Source organism: Oncorhynchus mykiss, chromosome 27 (assembly GCF_057628025.1).
Source record: "Oncorhynchus mykiss isolate SJ-2025 chromosome 27, ASM5762802v1, whole genome shotgun sequence".
Classification (NCBI taxonomy): domain Eukaryota; kingdom Metazoa; phylum Chordata; class Actinopteri; order Salmoniformes; family Salmonidae; genus Oncorhynchus; species Oncorhynchus mykiss.
Genome location: NC_143048.1, coordinates 6705010 through 6728771, shown reverse-complemented (window position 1 = coordinate 6728771; position 23762 = coordinate 6705010). Strand labels below are relative to the sequence as shown.

Below are 23762 nucleotides of genomic sequence, written 5' to 3'. Positions count from 1 at the left end.
CTGCGCTTCCTCTTGCACCTTTGCTAGGTACTAATCGGGTAAATGTGGCACCTCCCTCTGCGGTTGGTTCAGCGGTCCTGGGTATTGCCTCCCCTTCCAGGGACTGTGCCTGGACACCCCTTCCACTGACAGCCCCACGCTGGGACTTCGCCGCTGGCTGGCCAGATCCCTCTAGCACCGACGAAATCTGGTACGGGTATTCCAATGTAGGGAAACATAACGGAGGTTACGTATGTAACCACTCTAATCCTCTACGGTGCTAGAGGCACCTCAAAATTGATGTAGAGAACACGTGTCGCGGCCATGGGGTCTATATATAGGGGTGGACCCCAGCCGTGACACAGGTAGATGGGAGTAACTCTGTAAATCCTCACCTCGGATGTATCCCTCAGCTGTGGAGTGATACCAATATATTGGAGTGATCCATGTAGCTCACATAACCGTGGTTACGTACATAACCTTCGTTTTGCCCCATAATTGCGCAAGCATAAGTTGTTGCTGAACAACCAACCGGTCTTTAACGTCATTGCAATGCATTAACTACCAAAATAAATCAAGACCGCAAAGTTGAATAATACACTTTAATTAATTAAAGATTTTTTGCTTCACATTTTATACTGGAATGTTACGATTCCCCATCTGTATTTCTTCACAGATAAAATGTCCCATCTAGCCATCTTCAAACCCCATTATCCAACCAACCGCATTGAAATTCTGGGAATACAAACAAAACATCAAAACCAAAAAATGAAACCACTACATGTTGTCCTTTTGATTAAGTGGGTTTTAAAGAGCATCCGTTCATTATGGGAGTAAATGAGTCATCAGAGGGAGGTGGTGTCACTGGCAGGAGAGTTCTCCTCGCAGTAGGACCAAAGTATTCCCTCTATTGATGGTTGTTTGATATGAACCACAGTATATTGATCGCCTCTTCCTTTTCAACAACTGATACATTTGTAAATAGTAAAACGGTGAGCTTGCTATGGAGCTTTTAAATTATTACTTTTCGAGAACTTCTATAGCCAAAAAACGCAGTGGTTTGCCTTGTGAATTGGCTGCTTACTCTTTTCCATCTTAACAGTTTCTCAATACCACAGCCAACACCTAAAGCTACATATTGAGATTAATCAATCTAATGAAAAAAAAAATGCCTTTAGTGGGTAAACAGGTGCCATTAAAATGGATTTGCGGTGAACCTGCAGTTATGAAACAAAAACATGAAAGACCACCTAGGCGCTTTCTTCAAAATCTGGTCCAATGTATAAAATACAAAATGTCTCTGGTAGAGGATGCATGACTCTCTTGGAGGTGGGGATGATTTTAATTACTCAACCTCTATAGCAGGGAAGATGAACCAGCTGAATACCGACTAGCTCCTCAGCCAACACAACAGGGTCATGTTCATTAGGCCCCAAATGGAAGAAAACTGACTGAATCAGGGAGGGACTACCTGGACTTATATAATTAGAAAGGCTAATTTTATTTTTCCTCAAAATGAGAAAATATATATTTTTTGTTTTCTTTTTCCGTTTTGTGTTCTAGTGAACACGTCCCCGATGCCTGTCTGTAGCTAGTACGGTTCCTACCCCACCACTTAACCGAGAGCACCACCCATCTCCCTTCCCTGCTGCCCCTTTAGTCATCGTGTTTTGACTTCCCGCCTCTCCACGGCGAATAACAGCATGTTTCGCTGCCCGTTAAATTGAACTCTATATTTACACACACTGTAGATCTTTTTCTCTATCATACAAACATAAATACACCAATACTGCGCTCCACCGCGGGAAGGGTTTTTAAGGGCTGGATCCTGTTGATGTGTACAGTCTCAAAATGTTCCACAGGCGGGCAGGCAGGCGAGTATTTATTTTGTCTTCTCTGGAGCTTCGACGTATATATTTTGTTTTTACAGGATCTCGTATTTGTCGACGAGGAACGAAGTTTCTAAAGAGAATTTCACTGGTGCGTCTCCGTCTACGTGAGTCACTTTGGCAACCTGAGGGAATAGGAGGGGAAAAAAGCAATGTGACGAGTGAAATGCAGGGACCGCAAGAGCATTGTGTTCCATCATTGACCGTAGGCCTAAATGTCCATAGTTAGTAAGCTTCGACGAAAAAAAAAAAAAGATGAAACTTGCCTGTATGTCGCAGTAATTGCGTTTGGACACAAAGGACACGTTGACGGGGAAGAAGTCGCTGGGCTGCCCGGCGACACTGAACTCCAGGCTGCCGCTTTTGTTTTTGGCATCTATGACGGGTAGGCTCCACTCTAGAACGTTCCGTCTGCTGTCGTGCTTATACTCTCCGTCCACGTCTCCAACCACAGGTGCCCCAACTCCAGATCTGCACCAGGAAATACAACCATATACTGTAAACAACGCAACCATCAAACTTTAGGCTGGTTTACCTGGTCACAAATGAACCATAGTCTTATACTAAAAACCAGCTCAATGGAGGAACTCCATTACCCACGCTTCTTAGTCCGGGGCTGTGCTTAAAAACCGGTCTCTGGGAAACCGGCCAAAAGAAAACCCAGCAAGGTTGTTATACAGTCAACACATTACAAGAAAAGTCATTTTTATATCACCCATGTACTCACGGTATTGGGATAGCAATAACTACGTCGTTCAGTTCAAGGCTCTCCTCCTGCAGTTCATATTCTATGTTCACGTCGCAGCCAGTAGCGCTCTCTGAAGGCCAGCAGTTTACTACAGGCAAAACGAGGCACAATGACATTTAAAAAAAGACTGTCGTTAACACGGAATAAATCCTACCACAGTAATTGCAGATCGAAGATGGTGCCGGCAGGACGACGGGTGGAGAAAGGCATTGGAATGAGACTCACTGGTTAGAGGTATGAGGGCATCGTCTGTGCTTTGGAGCCTCCACTTCAGCACCCCCACGTCGTTGTCGAGGGGGAAAGACTTCTCGGGGTTCTTCAGACCAATCACAGAGTCTGAAGTGAAGAGCTTCTTATCTACGTTGGGATGTGTCTAAATAACAGGGGAGATGGAATTGATTCCAACACAGTGGACATACACAACCAGGGGAGATAAAAATCAATTCCAACACAGTGGACATACACAACCAGGGGAGATAAAATAAATTCCAACACAGTGGACATACACAACCAGGGGAGATAAAATAAATTCCAACACAGTGGACATACACAACCAGGGGAGATAAAATAAATTCCAACACAGTGGACATACACAACCAGGGGAGATAAAATAAATTCCAACACAGTGGACATACACAACCAGGGGAGATAAAATAAATTCCAACACAGTGGACATACACAACCAGGGGAGATAAAATAAATTCCAACACAGTGGACATACACAACCAGGGGAGATAAAATAAATTCCAACACAGTGGACATACACAACCAGGGGAGATAAAATAAATTCCAACACAGTGGACATACACAACCAGGGCAAAAGTTTTAGAACACCTACTTTATTTTTTAAAACTATTTTCCAAATTGTAGAATAGTGAAGACATCAAAACTATGAAACAACACATATGGAATCATGTAGTAACAAAAAAATGTCTTTGAGATTTCTTCTTCACCTCCCTTATCCTACCTCATTTGCACACACTGTATATAGACTTTTTTCTATTGTATTATTGACTGTTTGTTTATTCCATGCGTAACTCTGTGTTGTTTGTCTCACTGCTTTGCTTTATCTTGGCCAGGTCGCAGTTGTAAATGAGAACTTGTTCTCAACTAGCCTCCCTGGTTAAATAAAGGTGAAATAAAAAAATGACAATAAAGAAGCCACCCTTTGCGTTTTGCTGCAAAGAAACCAATTCAACCATGAAGGTCTGATTCATGCAGTCTCCTCTGAACAGTTCATGTTGACGTGTGCCTGTTACTTGAACTCTGAAGCATTTATTTGGGCTGAAATATGAGGCTGGTAACTATAATGAATGTATCCTCAGCAGCAGAGGTAACTCTGGGTCTTCCTGTCCTGTGGCGGTCCTCATGAGAGCCAGTTTCATCATAGCGCTTGGTGGTTTTTGCAACTGCACTTGAAGAAACTTTCAAAGTTCTGGAAATGTTCCACATCTTAAAGTACTGGACTGTCATTTCTCTTTGCTTATTCAATCAAATATATTTATAAAGCCCTTCTTACGTCAGCAGAAACCCAGCCTAAAACCCCAAACAGCAAGCAATGCAGACGTAGAAGCACGGTGGCTAGGAAAAACTCCCTAGAAAGGCCGGAACCTAGGAAGAAACCTAGAGAGGATAGGGCCAGTCCTCTTCTGGCTGTGCCGGATTGAGATTATAACAGTACATGGCCAAGATGTTCAAACGTTCATAGATGACCAGCAGTGTCAAATAATAATAATCCCAGTGGTTGTGGAGGGTGCAACAGGTCAGCACCTCAGGAGTAAATGTCAGTTGGCTTTTCATAGCCAAGCATTATTTGAGCAGTTGCCATAACATGGACATGGATTTGGTCTTTTACCAAATAGGGCTATCTTCTGTATACCACCCCTACCTTGTCACAACACAACTGATTGGCTTAAACACATTAAGAAGGCAATAAATTCCACAAATTAACTTTTATCAAAGCACACCTGTTAATTAAAATGCATTACAGGTGACCACCTCATGAAGCTGGTTGAGAGAATACCAAGAGTGTGCAAAGCTGTCATCAAGGCGAAGAATAATATCAAATATAAAATTATATTTTGATTTGTTTAACACCTTTTTGGTTATTACATGATTACATGTGTTATTTCATTTCATAGTTTTGACGACTTCACTATTATTCAACAACGTATAAAAAAGTTAAAAAATAAAGAAAAACCCTTGAATGAGTAGGTGTTAAAACTCTTGACCGGTAGAGAACATATCTCTGATATGGGATGAATTGTTACAGAAATCTTCGAATACATTGGGCCGTGTTCAGAAGGAGCACACGGGGAGAAACATTTTGTAATCGTGCTGGGGTTACTAGTCAAATAAGAACACTGGATTTTTCTACAACGTTGTGCCCTACTGGACACCATCCAGGAGTCTTTACAAAAGGTCATGGATCTGAACAACTCACCTGCAGTTGTACTCCCTTCTTGTCGTAGTTGTTGACCATCAGGCGGATGCGGCTGACCTTGTCGTCGGTCACTCTCAGCGTGATCATGCCTAGGAGCTCCATGTTCTGTAGACCTCCGTCACGTCCACAGGTCAGGCTGATCTTCTCCTCAACTCTCATGTGGACACTGAGGAAAACATACACAGGTGTCAAGATTGAGGTTTTATCATCACACACATTGCAATCACACACAGGAATGATGGCAATAGTAAAGCACATGCACAGACATTGAATGCAAGATAAACCTTGGCTTACTATCAAAGATGAAAACTTAAGAGGAATAATGTACCTCTCCACATTAACTGGTGGCGGTAGGACATTGGACGCAAGCGAAGGCCTTTTCCCTGTGTTGGACGTGATGGTTTCCCCCTCCCCCCTGAGCTTGTCCACAAAGTTGTCCACCTCTTTCCCCCTGGCGCCCAGCTTGAGGGCTTTGCTGGATCCGGTCGGCCTGTGGGAGACACACGATCGTCAGTACCAGCATCTGTGGCTCAGAGTTTTTCAAGGTCAGGTCTAGGGCTGGTCAGGTCTAGGGCTTTCCCGAAATGGTCAGCCGGTGATTGTCAAGCAATTAACCATCGGTCTCACAGTAATTGACCGTTAATTAACAAACACATTTCATCTCCTGGCTTCCACCTATTAATAAGCCATTTTTAAAAAGTCTAATAAATCCATGTAATATTGTAACACTTTCCCAATAAATCCATTATTATATTAAACAGGTCTAAAGAAGCATGATATGAAGAAAATGTGGTCTATTTCAGAAGAAAAGGTAATTATGTGGCTATGCCAAATGGCTGTGGGCTACACTAGTTAATTTAGCAGACAAGATTTGCTTAGAATTCTGTGGTATTATTTTATAGTATGAAGAATACAATTGAACAAAGCTGAATAAAATATATGATATTTTCTCCAAAACGATTTGAGGGAGTGCGCACACTATTCTGTGTTGAGCGGTTAACAAAGAAATAGGTACTATGCTTAATTTAGAGTTATTCATGTAACTTTAGTTGTTCTACAAACGTTGGGCTATATGTTTTTATTTTGAATACATTGTAAGGCTTGCAGGATGAGACTAATGATGATTTGAAAAAGTTGCTTGAAAGGCATGAGCTCTGCTGTTTTTTTTGCGCAAAAGTCGAATTCACAATTTCACCAGCACTTGATAATGCCTCAAATTTCACGGAGGCATCCCCTTTATGGCAGTAACGCACCCCAAAAAATCCATTCCTTTTAAATGCCCGGACTAGTGCGTTGTGCCCTGCTCCCAGAGTGTGTGGCGCAATCCAAAGTATTTCTCACAGGTTACAAGTGAAGACAGACATCGGGGACACAACTGCACACACTTTTATCCAATTCCAAGATGCATAGAAGATATTGGATGAACTGTCCACATTTACTTTTCGTCAGCCAACAAGATGAGTAGGCCTAACGAACAGCAAAAGCACTAGCCAAAGTCAATCTACTATCCCCGATAGTACAAACGTCAACCTATTTTGTGCGAGAAATAAGTATTCCAAACTGTCTGGGCATTGATGTCAGTGTGATTAGAGGGACAAAAGAGTGCTGAGTACCAGGCAGTTAGCAAGTTTGGTAGGCTGCTAATGACCAGCATCAGAGCTTGGAGAAGCCTAATTACCGTGACTAAATGGTCATGTGGAATTTGACTGCCTTCATGACTCGTTGACCTCCGGTGTCACCGCAACAGCCCTAGTCAAGTCACGTTCAGGGTGAGAAATGAACACCCGCCATATGCGGGCAGAATTTGGGGCATTGGCGGGAAATAATGTCTTTCCACATTGGTGGCTGGTAGAAGTTGGTCGAATTGACGAAAGGCTACTAAAGTGTTTCTTGTCTAGTTACATCATTTTTGTTCAAACGCCAAGTTGTTTTGTTCAAACGCCAAGATTCTCAATAACCGTTACCATGGTACTGGCCCCCCTTGAAGGGGCAGCTGAACATTTGTCTCACCTAATGACTCAAATTTTTCTGGGTTACACACTCCAACACCATTTTATTCATAAACTTTATGTCATGTCTTATCATTAAAACACTCACATATTTTAATTGTGCTCAATTTATTTGTGTTCTCATAAATATCAACGTATGTACTCTTTGTAAAAAATGGCAGTGTCAGAGCTCTGAACTAATAACAATAAATAAGCCGTTTCACTCAGCATTTTGTGGCAGGGCAGACACTTTGTTGATTCTTAATGCTCAGTTGTAGAACAGTTTATTTGTTTCACTATTTTAACTAAATTATTGCTTTTAACAGACATCGGTTAAAATACTTAGGTCACAAAAATGAAATTGAATGGAGCAATATACCACATTACTTCTTACTACTAATACATTTCTTGTTTTAGAAACACTACAAAAGAGTTGGCTGGTCGATTTTCTCATCTAACTGCCACAGTGGCTGTTGGACCAAAAATACAATTTCCCACCCTGGTCACATTATCAGGACAAACTGGGCCCTAACTGCCAATCACTGTGTATTGCAGTACAGTCTAAGACAATTATACACACAATCAAATTCAACACCGTAATTCCATCATTTCCGTACCTGACTGGGACGGTAGCCATCTTGGGTTTCTCGGGTTCGATGATGGTGTCTGTGATGATGGACCCTGAGGACATGCTGCTCATCCCAGCATTGCCGAAGCCGCCGAAGCCCGGCACCTTCTTCCCCGAGCGCTCGGCGTCTCGCCTGATCTGCTGCAGCTCTTTAGCCTTTCGCCGCATCTCTGCTTTGGCCTCTCGCTCCTGGGTCTGTGGGGCCGAGCAGATGAGGAAGAACGTTTAAATCGTGGTTGCTATAAGCTAATGCCACACGTCCTCTGGACGTTATGGGCGTTTTAGCAACAAGTGTCTCACCTCTCTGACTGCCCGGAACACCTTCTCCTCATGAGAGTCCATCTCGGTGAAGGTGCGGATCTGGGCCAGGTTGACGTTCTCCCTGTAGCCCAGGGCCACGATCTCGTCGAAGGCGAATATCAGGTCAAAACAGTGGTCTGAGATTTCCCCTTCCTCCAGCACACGGCAGTACTCTGGGATCTGAAAACAGAAAAACACAATTGAATGCTTCCATATCAAACCAAGTCATAATACCGTTCTAGTTTCTAGTGGGATATGATCCCATTTGAAGTTATTGGTGGGATGGATAAACTCTGAACTCGTAAGCAGCAATGGGCTGCTATAGCGTAGGGTTATCCCCTGTGCTGCTCCCATCCTGTCGTGTGTGTGGGTCCTGGATACTATGGCTGCAAAATCTCTGTGTAATGGACCAATAAAGATGTGTCGGATCGTATCATACCACGCGTGAGAAGAGCCGCAGCGTCTCCAGGTCTTCCAGGATGTTGCTGTTCTTGGTGGTGACCAGCACCATGTAGAGCTTGTCCAACGGCTGGTAGACGTAACGCACACTCTCCGTCTCCACAAACGTGTGCTGCTTGCCCAAGCCCATGAGCTTGGGGAAAGCAGCCAGCAGGCCCTCGACACGCGTCCGGGTCATCTCCACAAACTGCCGTGACACGATGGCTTTGCCTGCCTTGGTGCACACCGCCGCTGCCAAAAGCACCTGCAGCGAGCAGAGAGAATCACAAACATCCGTTCATAAGTGGGTTGTCTCCATTAACGGATGACAGAGTGATAAACAGGGTAACCATATGTGGTACAAATATGTTGGCCAAGAAAGGTAGTTATGTGCCAATTTACTTAGAAAGCAGATTCCTACCTGTTTACACACTGAGCTGCACTGGGGTCAGAAAGAAATCATAGTTGCATTAAGACGCTGTGAAGCCAGCGTATGATATGGGTCGGAAAACATACCTCAATGCAGGGACGGGATATGCTACGGCTAGGTAGCATGAGGACAAAAGGGTAGTTTCCCAGTGGGAAAAAAAGCAGTATTTCAATGTTCTTGATCTATCAGTGTGGAAAGGTCCAATTTGGAGTAGTGGCATATCCCATCCCTGCATTGAGGTACGTTTTCTGACCCATATCTCACACAAGCTTCATGGTGTCTTAATGTAACCATGATTGCGTTCTGACCCCAGTTAAGTTCAGTGTGTAAACAAGTGTAAAGATATTCCCACCCTATGCTGGCTACAATTTGCTATATGTGAAAAATCACTTACCATCACAGAATACCAGGACCAAGGCACGATAACGCATTGATCCAAACGACTTAATTTACTAGATTACGCAATGCAAATCAATCACAATGTCATACAGCCAAGATCCATTGGTTGACATATCATGGTAACTAATGTTAGCTAGTTAGTTAACTAGCCTGCCAAGTATTTAACGTTACCAGCCAACATAGCTTAACACAGTTAGCAGACCGGTGAAATGTAAAGATCAATCTAGTTAACTTAGTTAAATTGTAGCTAGGTAGTTACCTAGTTAGCTAGTAAACTTAGCCAGCTAGCGTTAGCTAACTGAACTGTCACCAAGCACTAGTAGCTGACATTTGTGGTAACGTTAGCTAGTTAACTTCGCTAGCTTACTAACATCGATACGTTACATTACAACGCTGCTAAGTAATCGTAGCATTATATAGTTAATAAATTAGCAAATAACCTTGAGTGGCTACCTTTGTGGTTGTTTGTCAAGTGAAGTTTGGTTTGCTTCTCAATTCATTGTGCCAAGGGGCTAGCTAATGATAGCAAGCTAACGTTTGTTGTTATGATTAAGCTAAGCGGAAAAGATAAAGACTTGAAATGTGACTGTGCTCACCATTGTTGGTCTCTCTTTAGGAAAACGATATTTAATCTCAGATGGTTAGGAAAACGATCTTCAATCTCCGATGGTGTTTGCTCAGTCAATATCCAGTAAATCTAAAGCGCCTTTAGAAAGAAAATATAGTTGGATAGCTAGCTAAACTGCTTGTTGCTTGTAGTGCTTCACTGTGAGTTACTTCAATATGGCAGCCAAGCGAGCCACGTCTCCAACCAGCGGAGTTGCTTCCTTGATAAACCACTCGTTCGCTTTGTCGTAGAAAACTTCAGAACGTCAAAAGTTGCGCGATGTGTGCTTGAACCAAAGAGATCGAGCACAGATAGAACAACGAGACAGATATGTCACCGGATGTAGAAATGTGAAGCATCCGCTTGGCGTTTCAGCTCACTGCCTTATATGGTAGTGAGAGGAAGCCCACTGGCCAAGAGTGGGAGAAGATGGAACCAGGTGGATTTTGGCCGAGATTCTGCACATTTTCTCATCGATTAAACATTTGAGCTCAACACAGTTTTCTGTTCCCAACACTAAAATCTGTTATGAACAGAGTGGAGTAAGTTTTGTATACTTGACCCTTTACAACATGTATTTTTAAAATTGCGTTATTTAGAAGGAGTGCAAAGACGAATTGAGTTATTGCACGTATGCACTTCACAGAGTAAGCGTTCCCTAACGGAAATATGCAGATACATGCTAGAACCCGCCAATAGGATCTCGCTAGCTCATGCTTGTTTCAGCCCACCTCCTTACTTGTTCTTCCCACGATGACGCACTTGTTCCCATTGGAAATGACTACCTTGGTTTAGTTATACATCTCTTTGGATCGCATCCAACTTGTAGGTGCATACACTGCCACCTACTGTACTGGTCCGTGAGGTAATTCATGGACTACCAACATTCAATTATTTGATGTGGTAATACAAGTTGGGGAAAAGGAAAGCTGCCCTGCCAACTATTAGCACTCTAAAAAAATCCACCACCCCATTCCACTATTTAACCATATCTAGTCTTACTCCAGACAGATGGTCTGAGAGTACATGACACTAACACCCCCTACAACTGTTCTGCAGTAAATCCTCCAATCCCAAGTACTTCTTCGCCACCGCAAACTCTATTTTCTGTGACTTTCGATCCACTTCTGCAATACAATTGACAGCCATGGCTATAAATGCTATAAAGTCCACCTTACTGAGGCACATATTCTTCCCATCACTCTCTCTTGGTCTTTGCCTACTCACACGAATCCTCTCAGGATCCCTCACCTTGTACCCATCTTTCTCTACCACTTTCTTCACTGCTTCGGCATACAACTCTTTCTGTACTACTTTAACTCTGGCTACCTCAATCTGCCTTTCTCTCACCGAACACCTCCGAACGCCAGCCCCATGGGCACCCCCAAAACTGAGACATATAACTTTCTCCACCGATGCCACACATCCTTCATCTCATGCCCACCGGCACACTTCTCACATCGAGGCATCTCCCTCCACACTGCTGCAACATGCCTATAAACTTGACACCTAAAACACTGTAGTGTTGTCGGAAACAAAAACTCTCACAGGAAATTGACACCTCCTACCTTGACGTAATCTAGTATAGACTCAACATGACAGATAATGTCTTCTCCGTTTCCCCATGCTCTCCACCGGATCTACGGCTCAATAAACGGCGGGCGTTACAGACACCGGGAATTTTCCATTTCAACTGCCCTCCTCAACACTTAATGCAACCCCGTTATCACTCCTTTCAACGGCGCCCTGCTCCGAAGAGCAAAGCAAGTTGCAAATATTGTCCCCAATCGTGTAATCCAGAGCGTCTGCTCCTTCTGGGCGGAGGAAACACGATAAATCATCACGAGTCCACTCCGAGTCACCTTCACCAACCTCTTCTCCACCCAATCGGACACCACATATGGATCAGCCAAAATGCAAGGATTCATTCTCTCTATAAATCTCACTCGCACTCAGCCAGAATCCTCCTTATTCTCCCCAGGATGAAGACTGAACTCGGCGGTCCTCACCGCAGGTACTTTATCCTCACTTTCGCCAGGTTCCGTCTCTGAACAACTGGGGCACGTATCCCTCTTTTTGCACATGACGCCAGTGGCAAACAAAAACAAAAATGTGGGATGCATGCCAGCAAAGCCACTACACAACACTAAACAATACATTAATTGCACGAAAACAGTGACAAACGATGCCCACAAACTGTTAGGGCCTACTGTACATAAAGATGTCCGAACAGCAGTCTCAACACATTACCACTGATACACCTGGCTATCAGCGGAGCCTTGTCTGGCAGCGAAACAGTTAATTCAGTCTAATTTACTGCCTTTAAAAGAAACATGGCTGATATGGCTGACTTGCTTAAACAAATGTGGTTTCTACTGACAATTGAGATGTACAAACTATGGCATAAGGGGATGACAAGCAGATAAGAGGCGATCCATAATTTCGATTAAGACACTAATGAGCGAGCTAGGATGACATAATCAATATAACTATTTGTTCAGCACTTTTGAAATGTACAGCGACAGAATTCAGAACATGGGCCATTCTTACAGTGTTCTCCGTGTACACCAAGTCAGAACCGTATGATAAATAAAGGGGACATAAAGCAGACAATGAAAGCTCTAACAATATTCGATGATTACATTTCTCTAAAACAGGTTATAGGCTACATGTGCACCACCAAGTCAGAACAGTAGGTGAAATGAAGAGGAGAAAATACACAAAATTACTAGGGTGAAGCACACAGGCAACTAACAGCTTACTACAGAACATACCCTTAGTATTACCTTCTTAGCTACAGTATAAATATCTCTCTGGTGTATTACATAATGTATGCAGCTGCATACAATACATTTTTGGACTCACGTTGTTGTGCTGTGCCTACTTGATCAGAAAGGTGCCGAGGCGGTCCATCGTGGGCAAATTTTGTCATCAAAGTCTGGAATGCTCTGGATTTATGGTGCTTTCAAGACAACTTGGAACTCGGAAAAAAACAAGGTCGAATCATGATGACTTTAAATGGTGGAAGCCCTCAATGGTAATGTCCATGCTTAAACAGTTTATAACTACTACTATCTCTATGGCTTGAACACGTTTTTGAACAGAGAAAAAAACTAGAAATAGGCTAGATAGATAATCCAACATTTCAGAAAAGAGGATTGGGCTAGGAAAGTAGCTAGCTCTCCAGTCTTGACCCTTTCTTTTATAGCTCAATGACATTGGTCTTGAAGAAGACAGTGGTCAACTGCACACATTTTACTCATAAATTGTCAATGCACAAAAAAGTCCATTCTTACTGAATTGGCTCATTTTGCTAGTGAAATGTACTTTAAATCGATAAAACACCTTAATAAGAAAACCAGCAAATGAACTCAGCAACAAAAAAAAACGTCCTCTCACTGTCAACTGTGTTAATTTTCAGCAAACTTAACATGTAACGTGTAAATATTTGTGTAAATATTTGTATGAACACAACAAGATTCAACAACTGAGACATAAGCTGAACAAGTTCCACAGACATGTGACTAACAGAAATGGAATAATGTGTCCCTGAACAAAGGGGGGGGGGGGGGCAAAATCAAAAGTAAGAGTCAGTATCTGGTGTGGCCACCAGCTGCATTAAGTTATGCAGTGCATCTCCTCCTCATGGACTGCGCCAGATTTGCCGGTTCTTGCTGTGAGATGTTACCCCACTCTTCCACCAAGGCACCTGCAAGTTCCCTGACATTTCTGGGGGGAATGGCCCTAGCCCTTACCCTCTGATCCAACAGGTCCCAGATATGCTCAATGGGATTGAGATCCGGGCTCTTTGCTGGCCATGGCAGAACACTGACATTCCTGTCTTGCAGGAAATCACGCACAGAACAAGCAGTATGGCTGGTGGCATTGTCATGCTGGAGGGTCATGTCAAGATGAGCCTGCAGGAAGGGTACCACATGAGGGAGAAGGATGTCTTCCCTTTAACGCACAGCGTTGAGATTGCCTGCAATGACAACAAGCTCAGGCCAATGATGCTGTGACACACCGCCCCAGACCATGATGGACCCTCCACCTCCAAATCGATCCCGCTCCAGAGTACAGGCCTCGGTGTAACGCTCATTCCTTCGACGATAAACACAAATCCGACCATCACCCCCGTTGAGACAAAACCGCGACTCATCAGTGAAGAGCAGTTTTTGCCAGTCCTGTCAGGTCCAGCGACGGTGGGTTTATGCCCATAGGCGACGTTGTTGCCGGTGATGTCTGGTGAGGACCTGCCTTACAACAGGCCTACAAGCCCTCAGTCCAGCCTCTCTCAGCCTATTGCGGACAGTCTGAGCACTGATGGAGGGATTGTGCATTCCTGGTGTAACTCGGGCTGTTGTTGTTGCCATCCTGTACCGCAGGTGTGATGTTTGGATGTACCGATCCTGTGCAGGTGTTATTACACGTGGTCTGCCACTGTAAGGATGATCAGCTGTCCATCCTGTCTCCATGTAGCGTTGTCTTAGGCGTCTCACAGTACGGACATTGCAATTTATTGCCCTGGCCACATCAGCAGTCCTCATGCCTCCTTGCAGCATGCCTAAAGCACGTTCACGCAGGGACCCTGGGCATCTTTCTTTTGGTGTTTTTCAGAGTCAGTAGAAAGGCCTCTTTAGTGTCCTAAGTTTTCATAACTCTGACCTTAAATGCCTACCGTCTGTAAGCTGTTAGTGTCTTAACGACCGTTCCACAGGTGCATGTTCATTAATTGTTTATGGTTCATTGAACAAGCATGGGAAACAGTGTTTAAACCGTTTACAATGAAGATCTGTGAAGTTATTTGGATTTTTACGAATTATCTTTGAAAGACAGGATCCTGAAAAGGGGAGGTTTCTTTTTTTTCTGAGTTTAGGGCTGTTTCCAAATGATTACAGTGTGTGACCAAGAACACATTAGCAAGTACCATTTTTAGATGTTTGTGAACGCGGCCAAAGTACAAAGAAGTTAAATGACGTTCCATGGTGTGACGTCAGAAGGGCAGAAAGGCAGTCGGCAGAATTTACTCTAGTTACACAGTACCCTAGAACACAGTAGAGAGCAGATGGAATATCCAAGCCTCAACAGAAGACATGCTAGCTAGCCATGGCAAGGAGTCCAATTACTTGATTAAATATTGATTACAAATTGATTGCTCTGGTTTATGCCAAAATATTTTAGGGTGCAGGCCAGGCAGCAGGCTGTTAGCCAGCCTGCCAGCATAGTGGAGTCTGCCACTAGCACAGTCAGTGTAGTCAGCTCAGCTATCACCATTGAGACCGTGTCTGTGCCTCGACCTAGGTTGGGCAAAACTAAACATGGCGGTGTTCGCCTTAGCAATCTCACTAGGATAAAGACCACCTCCATTCCTGTCATTATTGAAAGAGATCATGATACCTCAAATCTCAAAATAGGGCTACTTAATGTTAGATCCCTTACTTCAAAGGCAATTATAGTCAATGAACTAATCACTGATCATAATCTTGATGTGATTGGCCTGACTGAAACATGGCTTAAGCCTGATGAATTTACTGTGTTAAATGAGGCCTCACCTCCTGGCTACACTAGTGACCATATCCCCCGTGCATCCCGCAAAGGCGGAGGTGTTGCTAACATTTACGATAGCAAATTTCAATTTACAAAAAAAAAAATGACGTTTTCGTCTTTTGAGCTTCTAGTCATGAAATCTATGCAGCCTACTCAATCACTTTTTATAGCTACTGTTTACAGGCCTCCTGGGCCATATACAGCGTTCCTCACTGAGTTCCCTGAATTCCTATCGGACCTTGTAGTCATAGCGGATAATATTCTAATCTTTGGTGACTTTAATATTCACATGGAAAAGTCCACAGACCCACTCCAAAAGGCTTTCGGAGCCATCATCGACTCAGTGGGTTTTGTCCAACATGTCTCTGGACCCACTCACTGTCACAGTCATACGCTGGACCTAGTTTTGTCCCATGGAATAAATGTTGTGGATCTTAATGTTTTTCCTCATAATCCTGGACTATCGGACCACCATTTTATTACGTTTGCAATTGCAACAAATAATCTGCTCAGACCCCAACCAAGGATCATCAAAAGTCGTGCTATAAATTCACAGACAACACAAAGATTCCTTGATGTCCTTCCAGACTCCTTCTGCCTACCCAAGGACGCCAGAGGACAAAAATCAGTTAACCACCTAACTGAGGAACTCAACTTAACCTTGCGCAATACCCTAGATGCAGTTGCACCCCTAAAAACTAAAAACATTTCTCATAAGAAACTAGCTCCCTGGTACACAGAAAATACCCGAGCTCTGAAGCAAGCTTCCAGAAAATTGGAACGGAAATGGCGCCACACCAAACTGGAAGTCTTCCGACTAGCTTGGAAAGACAGTACTGTGCAGTACCGAAGAGCCCTTACTGCTGCTCGATCATCCTATTTTTCTAACTTAATTGAGGAAAATAAGAACAATCCGAAATTCCTTTTTGATACTGTCGCAAAGCTAACTAAAAAGCAGCATTCCCCAAGAGAGGATGACTTTCACTTTAGCAGTGATAAATTCATGAACTTCTTTGAGGAAAAGATTATGATTATTAGAAAGCAAATTACGGACTCTTCCTTAAATCTGCGTATTCCTTCAAAGCTCAGTTGTCCTGAGTCTGCACAACTCTGCCAGGACCTAGGATCAAGAGAGACACTCAAGTGTTTTAGTACTATATCTCTTGACACAATGATGAAAATAATCATGGCCTCTAAACCTTCAAGCTGCATACTGGACCCTATTCCAACTAAACTACTGAAAGAGCTGCTTCCTGTGCTTGGCCCTACTATGTTGAACATAATAAACGGCTCTCTATCCACCGGATGTGTACCAAACTCACTAAAAGTGGCAGTAATAAAGCCTCTCTTGAAAAAGCCAAACCTTGACCCAGAAAATATAAAAAACTATCGGCCTATATCGAATCTTCCATTCCTCTCAAAAATTTTAGAAAAGGCTGTTGCGCAACAACTCACTGCCTTCCTGAAGACAAACAATGTATACGAAATGCTTCAGTCTGGTTTTAGACCCCATCATAGCACTGAAACGGCACTTGTGAAGGTGGTAAATTACATTTTAATGGCATCGGACCGAGGCTCTGCATCTGTCCTCGTGCTCCTAGACCTTAGTGCTGCTTTTGATACCATCGATCACCACATTCTTTTGGAGAGATTGGAAACCCAAATTGGTCTACACGGACAAGTTCTGGCCTGGTTTAGATCTTATCTGTCGGAAAGATATCAGTTTGTCTCTGTGAATGGTCTGTCCTCTGACAAATCAACTGTAAATTTCGGTGTTCCTCAAGGTTCCGTTTTAGGACCACTATTGTTTTCACTATATATTTTACCTCTTGGGGATGTTATTCGAAAACATAATGTTAACTTTCACTGCTATGCAGATGACACACAGCTGTACATTTCAATTAAACATGGTGAAGCCCCAAAATTGCCCTTGCTAGAAGAATGTGTTTCAGACATAAGGAAGTGGATGGCTGCAAACTTTCTACTTTTAAACTCGGACAAAACAGAGATGCTTGTTCTAGGTCCCAAGAAACAAAGAGATCTTCTGTTGAATCTGACAATTAATCTTAATGGTTGTACAGTCGTCTCAATTAAAACTGTGAAGGACCTCGGCGTTACTCTGGACCCTGATCTCTCTTTTGAAGAACATATCAAGACCATTTCAAGGACAGCTTTTTTCCATCTACGTAACATTGCAAAAATCAGGAACTTTCTGTCCAAAAATGATGCAGAAAAATTAATCCATGCTTTTGTCACTTCCAGGTTAGACTACTGCAATGCTCTACTTTCCGGCTACCCGGATAAAGCACTAAATAAACTTCAGTTAGTGCTAAATACGGCTGCTAGAATCCTGACTAGAACCAAAAAATGTGATCATATTACTCCAGTGCTAGCCTCTCTACACTGGCTTCCTGTCAAAGCAAGGGCTGATTTCAAGGTTTTACTGCTAACCTACAAAGCATTACATGGGCTTGCTCCTATCTATCTCTCTGATTTGGTCCTGCCGTACATACCTACACGTACGCTACGGTCACAAGACGCAGGCCTCCTAATTGTCCCTAGAATTTTTAAGCAAACAGCTGGAGGCAGGGCTTTCTCCTATAGAGCTCCATTTTTATGGAACGGTCTGCCTACCCATGTCAGAGACGCAAACTCGGTCTCAACCTTTAAGTCTCTACTGAAGACTCATCTCTTCAGTGGGTCATATGATTGAGTGTAGTCTGGCCCAGGAGTGGGAGGGTGAACGGAAAGGCTCTGGAGCAACGAACCACCCTTGCTGTCTCTGCCTGGCCGGTTCCCCTCTTTCCACTGGGATTCTCTGCCTCTAACCCTATTACAGGGGCTGAGTCACTGGCTTTACTGGGGCTCTCTCATGCCGTCCCTGGAGGAGGTGCGTCACCTGAGTGGGTTGAGTCACTGATGTGGTCATCCTGTCTGGGTTGGCGCCCCCCCCCCCCCCCCCCCCCCTTTAAGTTGTGCCGTGGCGGAGGTCTTTGTGGGCTATACTCAGCCTTGTCTCAGGATGGTAAGTTGGTGGTTGAAGATATCCCTCTAGTGGTGTGGGGGCTGTGCTTTGGCAAAGTGGGTGGGGTTATATCCTTCCTGTTTGGCCCTGTCCGGGGGTGTCCTCGGAGTGGGCCACAGTGTCTCCTGACCCCTCCTGTCTCAGCCTCCAGTATTTATGCTGCAGTAGTTTATGTGTCGGGGGGCTAGGGTCAGTTTGTTATATCTGGAGTACTTCTCCTGTCCTATTCGGTGTCCTGTGTGAATCTAAGTGTGCGTTCTCTAATTCTCTCCTTCTCTCTTTCTCTCTCTCGGAGGACCTGAGCCCTAGGACCATGCCCCAGGACTACCTGACATGATGACTCCTTGCTGTCCCCAGTCCACCTGGCTGTGCTGCTGCTCCAGTTTCAACTGTTCTGCCTTATTATTATTCGACCATGCTGATCATTTATGAACATTTGAACATCTTGGCCATGTTCTGTTATAATCTCCACCCGGCACAGCCAGAAGAGGACTGGCCATCCCACATATGCTCTCTCTAATTCTCTCTTTCTTTCTCTCTCTCGGAGGACCTGAGCCCTAGGACCATGCCCCAGGAATACCTGACATGATGACTCCTTGCTGTCCCCAGTCCACCTGACTGTGCTGCTGCTCCAGTTTCAACTATTCTGCCTTATTATTATTCGACCATGCTGGTCATTTATGAACATTTGAACATCTTGACCATGTTTTGTTATAATCTCCACCCGGCACAGCCAGAAGAGGACTGGCCACCCCACATAGCCTGGTTCCTCTCTAGGTTTCTTCCTAGGTTTTGGCCTTTCTAGGGAGTTTTTCCTAGCCACCGTGCTTCTTCACCTGCATTGCTTGCTGTTTGGGGTTTTAGGCTGGGTTTCTGTACAGCACTTTGAGATATCAGCTGATGTACGAAGGGCTATATAAAATAAATTTGATTGATTGATTGATTGATTTAAGAAAGGAATATGTACCATTATGAGACTCAAACAGGATTTATGAAGGGCCGTCACATATGCTCTAACATTCATTTAGTCTTGGACCTTCTAGATTATTCAGATGCAATTGACTCAGATGCGGTTGTCTTATTTTTGAACTTCTGTAAAGCCTTTGAAACAATTGAACATTCATTTCTCTTCAGGTCATTTAAACTTTTTGGCTTCGGTGAAAATGTTCTTAAAGTCATTTGCACGTTTTACAAAGGCATAAATAGTTCTGCGTTACTTAACCTTAATACATCCAAAAGATTCAGTATCAACAGAAGTGTTTGACAGGGATGACCAATTTCGCCATTTTTTATTAATTTTGGTTGTGGAACTTCTCTCTAGATATTCTGAATATTGCAAATCTGTATGGCTTAACCATTTTTAACAAAGAAATCAACATTTCCCAACTGGCTGATGATACTGTTTTTAAGAGACCAAGACCAGGTCGCCCATGCCCTTAATGCCATCACTGCATTCTCTATTGCATCACGATTAAAACTGAATGTTTCTAAATGTGAAATCACATGTTTATATGACTGATGAGAAATATAAAATTTTCCTTTAAAAGGACTGTATTAAATATTTAGGAATACATCTGTCAAAAAAAAAAACACTTAGACAACATATGAATTTCTCCTAAAATTAAGAAAACCCTAAATATATTTAAGAATTGGCTACAAAGGGATCTTTTTGTACATGGGAGAGTGCTTCTGTCCAAGGCAGAGGGACTGTCCCGCCTTGTGTACCCCTCATCTTTATTTGTAAATCCCTCTACTTGTAAAGAGATCAACAAGACCTTTCTTGACTTCATCTGGGAAAATATGTCTCACAAACTGAAAAAGTCACTCCTCTCTAATAAAAGAGCTGAAGGCAGTTTGGAAGTGTTGGGTTTTGTTGACATAAATAACATTTTCAAGATCAACTGGTTGAAAAGATGTTTGATCAATATTTATTCAATATGGTATTTTGTTCCAAATAATGTGTAATAAGTTGGGAGGTCTTCAATTTGTACTGAAATGCAATTATATTCCTGAAAGATTACCCACTAAATTGGCTAGGTTTCACCAATAAGCTTTAATGGCTTGGAAAATATGTTTCCTGCACAATTTTTCCCAGCATAAAGCTCTTTTGTGAAATAATTCAGACATAACTGTAAGGAAGAGGAATGTTGACGTTGTTCTTGATGTTTTTGACAACAGGGTGTAATGAATACGATGGGAGACAGCGTGCTGGTTTCAAGCGCAAGGCGCAGCAGGTGTTTATTAGCAAAGGACCCCCAGGAAGAGGCAGGTAGCTGGGTCCAGGGACAGACAGATCATACACAGGGACTCCAAAACGGAAACAGTACATGCAGGGAAAAGGCTAATGAAGTCCTGGAGAGCAGGCAAGAGGTATACGACAGGAAATCTGACAGGCAGGGAATAAGCAAAAGGGCGTCGTTGGTGAGGACGGCCAAAAACGACGATACACAGGAGGACTAATACGGAAATGAACAGCGCTCCAAGTAGACCTTGCAATAAAATAAACAATACCTCACATTGATGGGGTGTACAGAACTTGTCACGTTCATTGGAATGAATATCGGACCAAGGCGCAGCGATGTTGAGTTCAAATAAACAAATAAACTAACAACGAACCGTCACGACAGACGCGCACTAACTCAAAACAATATCCCCATAAACCCAGGTGGGAAAAACAGCTACTTAATATGATCCCCAATTAGAGACAACGATTACCAGCTGCCTCTAATTGAGAATCATACGCAATCACCAACATAGAAAAACAAACCTAGAACCCCACATAGAAATAATAAACTAGACTAACCCCCCAGTCTCGCCCTGACCTACTCTACCATAGAAAATAAGGACTCTCTATGATCAGGACGTGACAGAACCAACTTGCACCTAGAGGAAAATATTTCTGGAACATGCTTATTCCTGACATTGTCTGGAAAAAAAGCTTGGTTAAGGCCTTGCAAATATTGTATACCAAACAAATTTAAGGAAGTACACTTTCAAATTTTATATAAGATATAGCCATTGAATTCTATGTTGTCCATATTTGTGCCTATTGATATCTGCATTTTCTGTGAAAAAGGTGAGAATCTGACTCGTTCTTTGAATGTAAATTTGTGTCAGAATTTTGGGAAAACCTTGCAGAATACTTATTTGTCATTTTGAACACTACCAATGTTTTTAACACGAAGGATACAGTATGTTACTTTTGCAATGATAACAAGACCATTGAAATAATAGTGATTTTTCTTATTCTTGTTGCCAAATACTTTATACACAAACAAAAAGTACAGAATTCTATACCAAAATTACACATGTTTTTGATTGAATTTAATCATCTTGTTAAGACATTATCCCTAGTTAATAACAACAATAATAACTTAACTGAATCATTATAATTCGATTTTTTTTCAGAATGAATACAATTGCACTAGAATTGTTAATTGCTAATATTTTTTAGTATGTATGTTTTAGTGTTTTCTTGTTAATACCTGTGTTTTAATTTGTTAGACATGTTTGATGTAGCAATGTAAATTGATTTTTGTATTTTGAATAATACAAACATTTAAAAATAAATCACCCTAGTTACAAATGCCATTTTCATCCCTGTTTACAAGGAATTAGCTATATTCTCATGGATTGCATGTCGCGAACAATTGTCACTGACAAAGACAATACTCGCGGATCGTTATTGCTACACTGAGATGTCAAGAGAGGAGAATTCCCAGGTGAGAGACTTGGCTAGTTAGCTAGCACTCTGCATAACAGTCATACCTCACTGATAATATTGGGAACACCCCCCTATCCACATCGATGGAACAGTAGTGGAGAGGGTAGCAAGTTTTAAGTTCCTCGGCATACACATTACAGACAAACTGAATTGGTCCACTCACACAGACAGCATCGTGAAGAAGGCGCAGCAGCGCCTCTTCAACCTCAGGAGGCTGAAGAAATTCGGCTTGTCACCAAAAGCACTCACAAACTTCTACAGATGCACAATCGAGAGCATCCTGGCGGGCTGTATCACCGCCTGGTATGGCAACTGCACCGCCCTCAACCGTAAGGCTCTCCAGAGGGTAGTGAGGTCCGCACAACGCATCACCGGGGGCAAACTACCTGCCCTCCAGGACACCTACACCACCCGATGTCACAGGAAGGCCATAAAGATCATCAAGGACATCAACCACCCGAGCCACTGCCTGTTCACCCCGCTATCATCCAGAAGGCGAGGTCAGTACAGGTGCATCAAAGCTGGGACCGAGAGACTGAAAAACAGCTTCTATCTCAAGGCCATCAGACTGTTAAACAGCCACCACTAACACTGAGTGGCTGCTGCCAACACACTGACACTGACTCAACTCCAGCCACTTTAATAATGGGAATTGATGGGAAATGATGTAAATATATCACTAGCCACTTTAAACAATGCTACCTTATATAAATGTTACTTACCCTACATTATTCATCTCATATGCATACGTATATACTGTACTCTATATCATCGACGGTATCCTTGTGTAATACATGTACCACTAGCCACTTTATACTATGCCACTTTGTTTACATACTCATCTCATTTGTACATACTGTACTCGATACCATCTACTGTATCTTGCCTATGCTGCTCTGTACCATCACTCATTCATATATCCTTATGTACATATTCTTTATCCCCTTACACTGTGTACAAGACAGTAGTTTTGGAATTGTTAGTTAGATTACTTGTTATTACTGCATTGTTGGAACTAGAAGCACAAGCATTTCGCTACACTCGCATTAACATCTGCTAACCATGTGTATGTGACAAATAAAATTTGATTTGATTTGATTTGATTTGATTTGATAATATTGCGCAGTGAGGCATGCGCCGTTTTTACAACCAAGCCGGAACGCTCTGATTGGTTTACTCACGCGCCTTTCTGCACCTCGGAGCTCTACCATTGGACAATACATCTCATATATCAAAGGGTTTCATTACAAATAATATCTGCCTCACCAACCTGTAGATTAGAAGCTAAATGGCAGATTGACAGTTCCTGCAGTACAAATTATGTGCGTTCATTCATTAAACTAACTCTAAATAACAGCATAATATGATGTTGCTGCCTGTCAGAGTTTCTACAGCTGCTGTATTACAGGCCTGCAATATCCAGTGTGTCAACTCCTGTCTTCTACTATAAAACCTAAAGGTTGCCAGCTTTGAACGGGATCAGATTTAAACAGAAAACTCTATCCTTTTCATATTGTTGCTTTCCACATACATACAGTACATGCCAATTTCATAACCATTTGGAAAATGCCTAAAACAAATTATCTTTCTAAAGTCCATCACTACCCCTCCCTGCTC

The 23762-nt window shown here is 42.8% G+C and overlaps 1 protein-coding gene across 1 annotated transcript; it reads right to left on the bottom strand.

The window, feature by feature from the left end:
• Positions 1-567: 567 nt before the first annotated feature.
• LOC110507391 (coatomer subunit delta) lies at positions 568-11634 on the bottom strand. Its single transcript, XM_021587363.3, has 10 exons — positions 9839-11634; positions 8415-8678; positions 7976-8155; positions 7665-7870; positions 5388-5549; positions 5060-5225; positions 2842-2989; positions 2596-2704; positions 2135-2339; positions 568-1993 (listed from the first exon to the last, which is right to left on the bottom strand). Exons 1-10 carry the CDS (start codon positions 9839-9841, stop codon positions 1904-1906), a joined length of 1533 nt encoding a protein of 510 aa, XP_021443038.3. The 5' UTR covers positions 9842-11634; the 3' UTR covers positions 568-1903.
• Positions 11635-23762: the final 12128 nt, after the last annotated feature.